At 51.6% G+C, this 9,931-nt stretch overlaps 3 protein-coding genes across 5 annotated transcripts; 1 reads left to right on the forward strand and 2 right to left on the reverse strand.

The window, feature by feature from the left end:
* Positions 1 to 253: 253 nt before the first annotated feature.
* Positions 254 to 2,596, reverse strand: LOC114437420 (zinc finger protein OZF). Its single transcript, XM_028408092.1, has 5 exons — positions 2,278 to 2,596; positions 1,946 to 2,105; positions 1,796 to 1,854; positions 1,636 to 1,729; positions 254 to 1,558 (listed from the first exon to the last, which is right to left on the reverse strand). The coding sequence occupies exons 1-5, from the start codon at positions 2,431 to 2,433 to the stop codon at positions 540 to 542; spliced, it is 1,488 nt and encodes a 495-aa protein (XP_028263893.1). The 5' UTR covers positions 2,434 to 2,596; the 3' UTR covers positions 254 to 539.
* A 766-nt stretch (positions 2,597 to 3,362) lies between these two features.
* On the reverse strand, positions 3,363 to 6,582 carry nudt13 (nudix (nucleoside diphosphate linked moiety X)-type motif 13). 3 transcript variants are annotated; one of them, XM_028408630.1, is made up of 11 exons: positions 6,448 to 6,582; positions 6,234 to 6,337; positions 6,007 to 6,134; positions 5,289 to 5,389; positions 5,079 to 5,221; positions 4,884 to 4,991; positions 4,690 to 4,796; positions 4,475 to 4,594; positions 4,264 to 4,375; positions 4,031 to 4,185; positions 3,363 to 3,945 (listed from the first exon to the last, which is right to left on the reverse strand). In XM_028408630.1, the coding sequence occupies exons 4-11, from the start codon at positions 5,366 to 5,368 to the stop codon at positions 3,745 to 3,747; spliced, it is 1,026 nt and encodes a 341-aa protein (XP_028264431.1). In that variant the 5' UTR covers positions 5,369 to 5,389; positions 6,007 to 6,134; positions 6,234 to 6,337; positions 6,448 to 6,582; the 3' UTR covers positions 3,363 to 3,744. The 3 variants fall into 3 exon arrangements, with proteins under 3 accessions (XP_028264431.1, XP_028264429.1, XP_028264432.1); XM_028408628.1 differs by having other exon boundaries at positions 6,234 to 6,334; positions 6,448 to 6,578; XM_028408631.1 differs by lacking the exons at positions 6,234 to 6,337; positions 6,448 to 6,582 and having other exon boundaries at positions 5,287 to 5,389; positions 6,007 to 6,201.
* rpp30 (ribonuclease P/MRP 30 subunit) lies at positions 6,508 to 9,161 on the forward strand. Its single transcript, XM_028408632.1, has 11 exons — positions 6,508 to 6,639; positions 7,112 to 7,170; positions 7,249 to 7,371; positions 7,480 to 7,551; positions 7,999 to 8,088; positions 8,193 to 8,309; positions 8,414 to 8,443; positions 8,513 to 8,550; positions 8,623 to 8,702; positions 8,783 to 8,875; positions 8,971 to 9,161. The coding sequence occupies exons 1-11, from the start codon at positions 6,558 to 6,560 to the stop codon at positions 9,006 to 9,008; spliced, it is 822 nt and encodes a 273-aa protein (XP_028264433.1). The 5' UTR covers positions 6,508 to 6,557; the 3' UTR covers positions 9,009 to 9,161.
* Positions 9,162 to 9,931: the final 770 nt, after the last annotated feature.

Raw genomic sequence — 9,931 nt, forward strand, 5'->3', positions numbered from 1 at the left:
GCTGACACCGCAGGTCGAGGAGCCTGCTGACGCAAACGTCACGCCTCTCACATGACGTAATGTGCGGTCTTTAAACCTTTCAAAGTAAAGTGTCTGAGTGTTACAGCTGCTGTCTGAACCTTCATCTGTCCCATACCGGGGAAAGTATGGTGTGCACGCTTTATTTTGTCGCCTGGCCGGTGACATAGAAGGACAGCCATGACGTCATACGTCCATGGCGATCACATGACCAAACAGAGAAAGAGCAGCTGGCCAGATGTTGTAGGCTTTATTTTCTGAACATGAAAAATATCATCTATGCCATTATAAAACACATTTACAGCACTCATATCTCCGACCAATCACAGCACAGGGATTCGGCCGAGGTCATAGCTCTGGATGACGTCTCCATGTTGCAGCCATAGGGCCCTGCCCACCTCAACAAGGACGAGCTGCGATTGGTCACACAGGCCTGCTTCCTGTCTAGAAAAATAAACTCAGCTTTCAGTGTTCTGGGTCCGTTGAGGAAACGGCGGCGTCCAGGACCCTTTCCTGTGAGGTCACGCATAGCCACACTTGTGCAGCTTCAGGTTGCGTTGGTCCGAGTACCTCTTACCACACTTGTCGCAGATGTACTGCTTGCCGCCAGCATGGACGTGTCTCTTGTGCGTCCTCAGGTGGCTGCCCTGGCTGAAGGTCTTGCCGCAGACGTCACAGCCGTACGGTTTCTCGCCCGTGTGGACGCGCAGGTGCAGCTTTAGGCTGTTGGCGTTGTTGAACTTCTTGTCACAGGAATCACACTCAAACGGCTTCTCCGTGGAGTGTGTGCGTCCATGAGAGATCAGACTGCTCTGCTGGCTGAACGTTTTGCCACACTCCGGGCAGCTGAAGGGGCGCTCGCCGGTGTGGATCCGGCGGTGGATCTTCAGGTTGACCGCCTGGCGGAAACTCTTCCCGCAAAGGTCGCAGGTGAACGGCCGTGCGCCACTGTGGATCCTCTGGTGGTTCTTGAGGTTGACAGCGTGGCGGAAGGTTTTGGGGCAGTGCTCACATTTGAAGGGCTTCTGGCCGGTGTGGATGAGCTGGTGCGTTCTGAGCGTGACGGCACGTGTGAAGCCTTTCCCGCACAGGCTGCAGACGAAGAGCTTCTTGCCGGTGTGGGTGTGTGCGTGGCGGTGCAGGTTCTGCAGCAGGTTGAAGCGGCGGCCGCACACGTCGCAGCCGTACGGCTTCTCTCCGGTGTGGATGATGGAATGCGTCTTCACCTGAGCCTGCTTGGAGAAGCGCTTGCCGCATTGCTGGCACTCGAACGGCCGCTCACCCGTGTGTGTGCGCATGTGGCTCTGCATACTCTGCCGCTGCCGGAAAGCGCGACCGCAGACGTCGCAGGAGAACGGCTTCTCGCCTGTGTGGATGCGGTAGTGGGACGCGAGGTTGCTCTTGGACGTGAAGGATTTGCCACAGGCCGTGCACATGAAGTACCTCCAGGTGACGCTCTGCAGGACGAACTCCGGTGCCTCCGAACCCTTTGGCAGCATCACCTGCAGGTCTGCCGCCTCTGCGGCTTCGTCCCGTGCTCCTGAAAGAGAACACACACCCTGTGATGTGAGCGGACGGCGCTGATCGGACACTGGTGGACGTGGACTGGGCACTCACTCTCAGCGATGGCTCCTAGGTTGATGTTTCCACGTTCGTCCTTTACGGTGACCGCCAACACAAACGGAGCCTCCACGCTGTCCTCCTCTGACTTCTGCAGTGACAAAGTGGCGTCAGTGTCGGGTCAGTGAAGACGTCACATAGCAGAGGCGAGTCTTACCTTGGGAGGCTGGTCTCCATCCGAGCTCTGCACCCGGACTCCATAAGAATGTTCCAGCTCTGAAACAAAGACAGCAGGGTCTGACATCATCGTGCCGCAGCATCCTGACTGGAGCGTCTGCCTGCCCGGGGGCGGGGCCTGTGTACATACCCACTTGCGTGTCTTTGAGAATGTTGAGGATGCTGATTTGTGGCCTCTTGCAGCTCCTGCCTGGATCCAGCTCCGTCGGCAGCTTGGCTTCATCCACGATGTTCATGATCTTCCCCAGAGCCTCGTTCCCCAGGGTCTCCATGACGGCGGCAAAAAGAACCTGAGGTCAGAGGTCACACGGGTGGGGCTGTTAACGTTGTGCCACCACGCTGTCAGTTTTAATATCATAATGTAACTACACTATTTAATTTCCATTTTAACACTTTAACGTGACAGAGAACTTCAAAATAAAAGCCTCGGATGTTCGCCGGGGCTGCTGCCCGCCTCCTCACCATCTTCTCTCGGCTCCTCGTCTGCGCTCTGGCCGGCAGCGGCCTCTTCTCTTCGGCCTCGTCCTCAACCAGCTTCTTGAGCTCCGCCACCGCGGCGTGGACCAGAGACTCCATAACGGTGGCCAGCTGCGTGTGCAGAGCCACGGACGGGCTCATCCTTCGGGCTTCGGCTGAGCTGAGCCGGCCAGAGGAGCATCAGCGGAGCTGCGTGTGTGTTCGGTGATCGATAAAACAAACAATGAGGAATCGATTACAAATAACTGGCTGTTATCGACAGACTGCTGACACCCTGGCAGCAAGGGGGGTTTCTTATGTGTCTTCCGGGCGGAAGAACGACTTCCGGGTTAACCAGGAAGTGTATTCATATTTCACAATAAGAGTTTGATGAACTCACGGTGGTGGTTGGTTGGTAGTTTGCTGGCAGCTGTCCGCGGTTATTATGTTAGTGACACCGACGCTCCGACACAAGCTCCGGAGTCGCAGTCGCAAAACAGTGGAAAAATATTGTTTGACAATAAAAATGTTTGAATTAGGATCCACAAGCTCCTACTGCAATAACTTATAGAACCAACTGACCGAAACCACTGAATCAGGCTTCACTAAAATATGTGTATCACACACCTGGCTACACTCATCACGTAATTAACACAGTGCCCTATTTCACCACTAGAGGTCACTGAGACGAAGCTTTGAATGAATGAACCCACACCTGATGAAGTGGTTCAACACTGCTTCACTGCTTCCTGTGGACATCAGCTGGTCATACATACATTATACTACATGTACATACATTAGTATAATGTATGTACATACATACATTATACTAACACCTTCCTGCTGACTGTGGTTGAATGTTTGAATCGTTTGGAACACCTAGCCTGGCTGCTACAGGGAGTCTCCACAAAAACACTTCAAAAGAAGAGATTTATCCCCAACAGCTGTCATGTGACTGAGTGACAGCCTGCTTTAATTTGCCTCTTCGGTTTTTATTGATGGATAAAATGATTGGACAAAGGTCAGCAATCATTCTGATCATGTTTTAAATCTTCTGTTGTGCATTTGAAGGACAACAACAAGACAAAAGGTGACAGAGCCTGTCTGTTCAGACCTTTGTGCTTTATTGGACATTAAATTAGTCAACTGTTCTACACACTCTTTACATGTTTATCAAATGTTTGTCTTGACTCTGAGCCAGAGCCACCAGTCATAAAAACATCTGAATGGGCTCTGCGAGTACTTCCTGTTCGGCTGCGTTTCAACACGTGCAGACAAAGGTGGCATGAGGCTGAAGGAACGCTCAGACAGATCCTCAGGTCCTGATGGGGTTTTATTCTGAGGTCCAGGTCCTCAGTGCTTCCTGTCACTGTTCATGGTTGGATATGATGGTCCGTGGTCCTCTTTACAACAGAGTCGTGTAATGTCATGCAGTTAGCATGATTAGCCACTGTTAGCATCTGACTGTGTGTGTCATGAAGTTCCCTCGCCATTGCCAAGTTGCTGCCGCTCCATCCACTCTGTGATGAGGCGGTTGGCGATGGCGTGTTTGGGTGGCAGCCAAAAGAAGGGGGGGTCGCCCCTCCGTGGTGGAATCTTCACGTGCAAGGCAGCGGTGATTTCCTCCAGACTGAACCAGCGAGCGTCCTCCAGCTCCGAGTGATCCACACTCAGCTGGGGACAGAAAAAACGTCTGTAGTCACACAAGGGCGTCTCTGCTCCGACTTCATTCTGCCTGTACAAGCTGTGTGAGGTATACCTGAGTGTGGGTGGGGCGAACACTGGCGTGGCAGCCCAGCATGAAGGAGCTGTGAGGAAAAGGCCAGTGCTGTGAGGAGCTGTAGGAGAAGCTCTGAACCTCGAGGCCCACCTCCTCTGCCACCTCCCTGCACAGGGTTTCCTCCAGGGTCTCCCCTGGGTCAGACACACATACACACAATTATACACAGGATAACAAGTGGTGGACAGCCGAGTCTTCACTGTGACACTGACCCATGTCACAGAAGCCAGCCAGAGCGCTGTACATTCCACGAGGGAATGATGACTGACGGCCCAGCAGACAGCGCCTGCCATCGGACACTAGGACGATCACGACCGGAGACATCTGCAGGAGGAAACAGAAACCATCAGCCAGGAACCCGTCGGACACAACAGGGATGCAGGCTAGTTTAGCATTGATTTGGATGTGGTGTCTGGCTGTTACCTTCGGGTAGTAGATGATGCTGTTGCAGACTCTCTGGCTGCCTGCCTGGTTCCGGTGGGTCAGCTCACCTGTGGCGCTGCAGAATCTGCTGGTCTGGTGCCATCGCAGCAGAGCCTGACCCTGCAGGACAGACCGAAGTCTAGGCCACAAGTCGGATCACACACACAATGGGCTCTAGTTCTGGCGAGAACTGGAGATCAGCTGCAGTTACTCACCTTGGCCACTAGTGGCACCTCGGCTCCTGCCAGAATAAGGAAGGCTTTCCTCAGATCAATGAAGGTTCCCCCAAACTCTTCTTCTACTGCAGCCTGATTGAGTTCTCCTGAACACAGACAGAACATTAGAACCAGCACAGCCCAGCACATTCAGGACCTTACAGCAGAGTAATCTGGATCTATTGTGTTCATACCAACATCCAGACAAAACTGAGCCTGGTTCTGCTCAGAACAACCAATCAGCACAGACTCCTTCAGCAGAGAAGCATCCGAATTGAGTCTCTGTAAGATCAAATGCACATCTGGAACACAAAACATCACGGCTCAGAGCTGATGTGTGTCTCAGGTTCTGCACCCAAGACTCTGGTCCTGGAGATGTGGATCTGTACCTGAAGAAGGGACAGCTGCCGCTCTGAGCGTTCCTCTGTTGGTGCGTTGCAACAGAGGTGACAGACGGTGGAACAAGAAGATCAGCCCATCCTGCAATGCTGCAGCGCATGCTGCATCATCCTCCTTCAGCCTGTTCAGATACCTGAGAGGACCAATCAATCAGTCAGTCAATCAATCAAGCAGTCAATCAACTATATGAGTTACTACACCTCATCCTGGACACAAAGCCCGAGCAGCAGCGGGTCAGCTGACATTTTGTGGCAGGGAAGATCCTCAGAGATCTCAGCATGGGCCCAGTCTGCTCTGCTTCCTGCAGACAGACAGCACTGTTAGCTTAGCACGAAGAAGCACAGGGACTGTATTAGCCTATCCTACATAAAGCTCAAATGCTTTACAGAGAAGCCTCTTAGCTGTAGCACCACCACCACGGTGTGTGTTTTATTTACAGAGAAAAAAACACACTAAGTCATGATTTTTGTGTTTTCCTCACTGTGGCACAAATATATATTATTATATGACACTTTAGTCTGTTCCCTTCAGAAGCTGTTGATCACACACTCTGCCCTTTCCCCGTGTTATCAGTATTCAGTTGGTGTAAACACCTTCAGTTGTCTGCTAACACTGAGCAGCTAACACTGAGCCGCTAACACTGAGCAGCTAACACTGAGCAGCTAACACTGAGCCGCTAACACTGAGCAGCTAACACTGAGCCGCTAACACTGAGCAGCTAACACTGAGCAGCTAACACTGAGCAGCTAACAGCTAACACTGAGCAGCTAACACTGAGCAGCTAACACTGAGCAGCTAACAGCTAACACACACTCAGCTCGGGTTTATACTGAAGACACAGAACGTGTAAAATGGACTGCGGGCTGCAGGTCGCTGAAGAGTTTTAATAAAAAGCGGGACTTCATGTTTGTCAGGTACCTGCAGCTGCTGTGACCTTCTTCTTCTTCTTCTTTTGGAATTTAGCTTCTTCTTCTTCTTCTTCTTCTCCTTCTCGGAGTTTAGCTGGCGATTGGCAACTTAAGGTGCATTTACCGCCACCCACCGGACTGGAGTGTGGACGCCGGGAACAGTCAGGGAATCCTTCACATAAACTAAACACGACTGAACAATCCCGTGTTTAAGCACATCATTAACCCTTTCCTTACCTTTTTTAGGTACATCTCCAAACAGATTAATTCATGTAAGTGCTTTCTTCCCTCTGCTCAGGACTTCTTCTTCTGTTTTGTTCTCTGCACATGCTCGCCCCCTGCTGGAACAGCAGCAACAACGTTATCAGTTTCGATAAATCCTCTTTATATTATGTTTATCATGACGCTGTGCTTTTTGTTTATTTATATCGTGTTTATAATATTGAATTACCGTCTCGATCTCACGCCGCCTCCTGGTGGGAGCAGGAAGGACTACATTTCCCAGAGGTGCTTTGCGGTGGTACCCATGTGGCGCAGAGCCGGACAGCGGGCAGCGGCATCATGTCTGTGTTTATGGACTTAAACGTGGTGTACTCGGCGGACAGAAGCAGCCTGCGGACGGTGATAGAGACGGCAGCGCACCGTGAGTGTCCTCAGCCTAAAACACCACTTTCACAGCCGAACCTGCTCCTGTGCGGGAAGTAACTCCGCCAGCACGGAACTCCGCCTGGAGGGATCCGCTCAGAACACGCCCGGGCTGCCAGGCGGCGTAAAGACGCGTCTATGATCAGTGTGTGTTCGGCTTTACGTCATTATAAGCAGATCGTTTCCACTGCAACGCAAACACCGACAGACCAGACCGCGTCACACACTGAACCAAAGACACACCTGAGCCAGGAAGTGTTTACGCCCGTGGTTCTGTCACAGTTCATGGAGGCAGACCTCCATCCAGAGGGCTGAGGCCGCCTATATGAAGGATAATATATAATATGAAGGATTCATCCTCTGCACGGGTTCAGTCCTCTCCCCGGGCTCAGGCTGAGTCCTCTCCCCGTGTTTAACTCGTGTGTAGTTGTGTGTAGTTGTGTGTTGAACATGCTGTTTTCCTCCCACAGTCGGGTTCTCCGCAGTCGCCATCAACTACGTGTTCGAACCAACGAGCAAAAAGAAACAGGTGAGTGTACCTGCTGTGCTGCATTCAAGGACACCAAGCATGCAGGGAAACAAAGAAATGACTTACTTTTATAAACAGGAAATCCCCACACCAGTGAAGATCAATGAGCTGATTGATCAGCTGCCAGTGGTGCAGGGTCGGTCCCGTCCAATCAGAGTGCTGAACAGATTGACGGTGGTGATGTCGGACTCCAGTCACTTTGTGAGTGTTTATAATATTCTACTGCGCCCCCTGTGGTGACAATGTATTGATCAGAGTTGAATAGCTATTAACTAAGTGTGTGTGTGTCTGTGTGTGTGTGTGTGTTAGAGGCCAAACGCTGCAGAGTATCGTTGTTTCGATCTGCTGGCTGTCCAGCCGACCTCAGAGAAACTCTTCCACGTGAGTATGTCCCTGAAGCTCTCATTGATCCGGGTCACATTAAGTCCCAGGCAGCTGGACTCTGTCTTCAGCTATAACACAGTCACAGAGCGATGCCTTCACTGACAGTCTGCTCACTGTAAACACAGTCAGAGCGATGCCTTCACTGACAGTCTGCTCACTGTAAACACAGTCAGAGCGATGCCTTCACTGACAGTCTGCTCACTGTAAACACAGTCAGAGCGATGCCTTCACTGACAGTCTGCTCACTGTAAACACAGTCACAGAGCGATGCCTTCACTGACAGTCTGCTCACTGTAAACACAGTCACAGAGCGATGCCTTCACTGACAGTCTGCTCACTGTAAACACAGTCACAGAGAGATGCCTTCACTGACAGTCTGCTCACTGTAAACACAGTCACAGAGAGATGCCTTCACTGACAGTCTGTGTGTGTGTGTGTTTTCAGGCGGCCTGTATGTTGTACGATGTCGACATCATCTGTATCTCAGTGACGGAGAAACTTCCCTTCTTCTTTAAGAGAGCGCCAATCAACGGGGTGAACAGACATCAAGCATTTCCAGAATGTTTCACTCTTCCTCTTCTCTTCCATCTCCTCCCTCTTCTTCTGGTAAATGTGTGTGTGTGTGTGTGTGTGTTGAGGCCATAGACAGAGGTGTGGTGTTTGAGGTGTCGTACTCTGCAGCCATCAGAGACTCCACCATGAGGCGCTACACCATCACCAACGCCACCTGTCTGATGGAGAGCTGTAAGGGAAAGGTAGGTGTCTGCTGGCCTGCTGCGGCTGTGGCGTCTCGGCTCATAGGATTGGCTGACTGGTGTGATGTCACAGATATCAGCTGAAGTTCCGATCTGTCTTTCAGAATGTGATCCTGTCCAGTGCGGCTGAGAAGGTCAGAGACCCATTGATCATTATTGATCCGCTGTGATGCAGCTCTGTAAATGAACCTGTGCTTTTTCAGGCTCTGGAGCTCAGAGGGCCGTATGATGTCACCAATCTGTATCCTTCCACCGCTGGTCAATACAGGAGTTAGTGCAGACAGTGTGTTGTGTTCCTGATGTTTCCCCTCAGAGGTCTATTGTTCGGTTTGTCAGACGGAGATGCTAAAGAAGCCGTTTCTTCCACCTGCCGAGCAGTTTTACTGCACGCAGGTCAGTCCTCAGGAAGTGCTCCGGCTCTGCAGACCTGTGCAGCAGAGAGGAAACATTTAAAACTCTTTGTCTGTGTTCAGAAACCAGGAAGACCGCCAGCGGGATCATCTACACCACTAACAGCCAGCAGGAGGCGCCCGGCCAGCAGGAGGCGCTGCAGGAGCCAGCAGACTGTAGGTGTCCTCGGTCTTTCTGTAGCTGCAGGCTACTGATTCCATGAACAGTTCAGCTTCACTCATGAGCTGCTGTATCTGTGTTACCTGAGCAGGTGAAGCTCCTGCAGCCAAGAGAGCCAAAGCCACCTGAGTGACTGACAGCCGAGGAGGGCGGGGCCGAGCCTCATTTCTTCTCTTTTGTTCCTGTTTAGATGGTTTCTACATGAAGCAGCACAGACGGCTGCTGCTGCCACTTCTGAGTTCACGTTGGTGTTTTTGGTTCAATAAATATTCCGAAGAAGGACTTCCTGTGTGTTTGTTTGTGCTGTAATCAGTGGACACGCTTCATTCTTTATTAGTTTCCCAGCTGATAAAACCCGGTGAGGTCCTCATACCTGAAAGATTCACATGAATGGCAGAACTGGAGGCCTCCCAGCAGAGCAGCACCCAGAGCAGCACCCAGAGCAGCACCCTGCCTCCCCTGGCTCTGGTGCCATGATGTGTCCGTCCAGCAGTGGATGGGGGTCAACATGGACACACTGCTGCTCTGACACCTGTCTAAATGTGATTTCATAGGTCTGCCTTCATCCACAGTTCCAGTAGGATGACTAGTCCTGAGCCTTCATCAGATACATATTGATACTTACTGATCCCCAAGGGGAAATTCAGGATATCATCACAGCTACGCTGCTACAGGCCTACACTGAGGGACACAGACATGATCCCCTCCGCAGTCTTTGCTGGCTCCAGTGTTGTCCAGTCCGCGTCCCTCCGGCTGACTGCAGCAGCATCCACCATAAGGACAAGAACCTTCTACCCCATCAGATCCACGTCAGATCCTCTCTGGATGCAGACTGGTCCTTGTATGATGTGTTCAACATGTCACTCAGAGCCACACACACTGAGCCCACTGACTGAGTGCAGGCGTACTGTGACATGGACTGAGAGAGGACGGAGGACGCTGCACGGCGAGTTTTCCACAGGCAGATGTCTTCAAGTTGTCTTCTGTTGGAGACCATTGTTGTCTGAGGTGTTTCAAGTCATTCAGACACACAGAGCGGCAGGTGAGTCTCA

Source organism: Parambassis ranga, chromosome 6 (assembly GCF_900634625.1).
Source record: "Parambassis ranga chromosome 6, fParRan2.1, whole genome shotgun sequence".
Lineage (NCBI taxonomy): Eukaryota > Metazoa > Chordata > Actinopteri > Ambassidae > Parambassis > Parambassis ranga.

Coding starts and splice junctions, on each gene's coding strand:
- rpp30 (XM_028408632.1), top strand. CDS start 6,558: ATGTCTGTGTTTATGGACTTAAACGTGGTGTACTCGGCGGACAGAAGC. Junction 7,171..7,248: donor CAACGAGCAAAAAGAAACAG/GTGAGTGTACCT, acceptor TTTTATAAACAG/GAAATCCCCACACCAGTGAA. Junction 8,551..8,622: donor CCGTATGATGTCACCAATCT/GTATCCTTCCAC, acceptor GTTTCCCCTCAG/AGGTCTATTGTTCGGTTTGT.
- nudt13 (XM_028408630.1), bottom strand. CDS start 5,368: ATGCTGAGATCTCTGAGGATCTTCCCTGCCACAAAATGTCAGCTGACC. Junction 4,992..5,078: donor GGCAGCTGTCCCTTCTTCAG/GTACAGATCCAC, acceptor TTTGTGTTCCAG/ATGTGCATTTGATCTTACAG. Junction 4,376..4,474: donor GCATCATCTACTACCCGAAG/GTAACAGCCAGA, acceptor TTCCTCCTGCAG/ATGTCTCCGGTCGTGATCGT.
- LOC114437420 (XM_028408092.1), bottom strand. CDS start 2,433: ATGAGCCCGTCCGTGGCTCTGCACACGCAGCTGGCCACCGTTATGGAG. Junction 1,855..1,945: donor TCTCAAAGACACGCAAGTGG/GTATGTACACAG, acceptor TCTTTGTTTCAG/AGCTGGAACATTCTTATGGA. Junction 1,559..1,635: donor CCTAGGAGCCATCGCTGAGA/GTGAGTGCCCAG, acceptor GTTCTCTTTCAG/GAGCACGGGACGAAGCCGCA.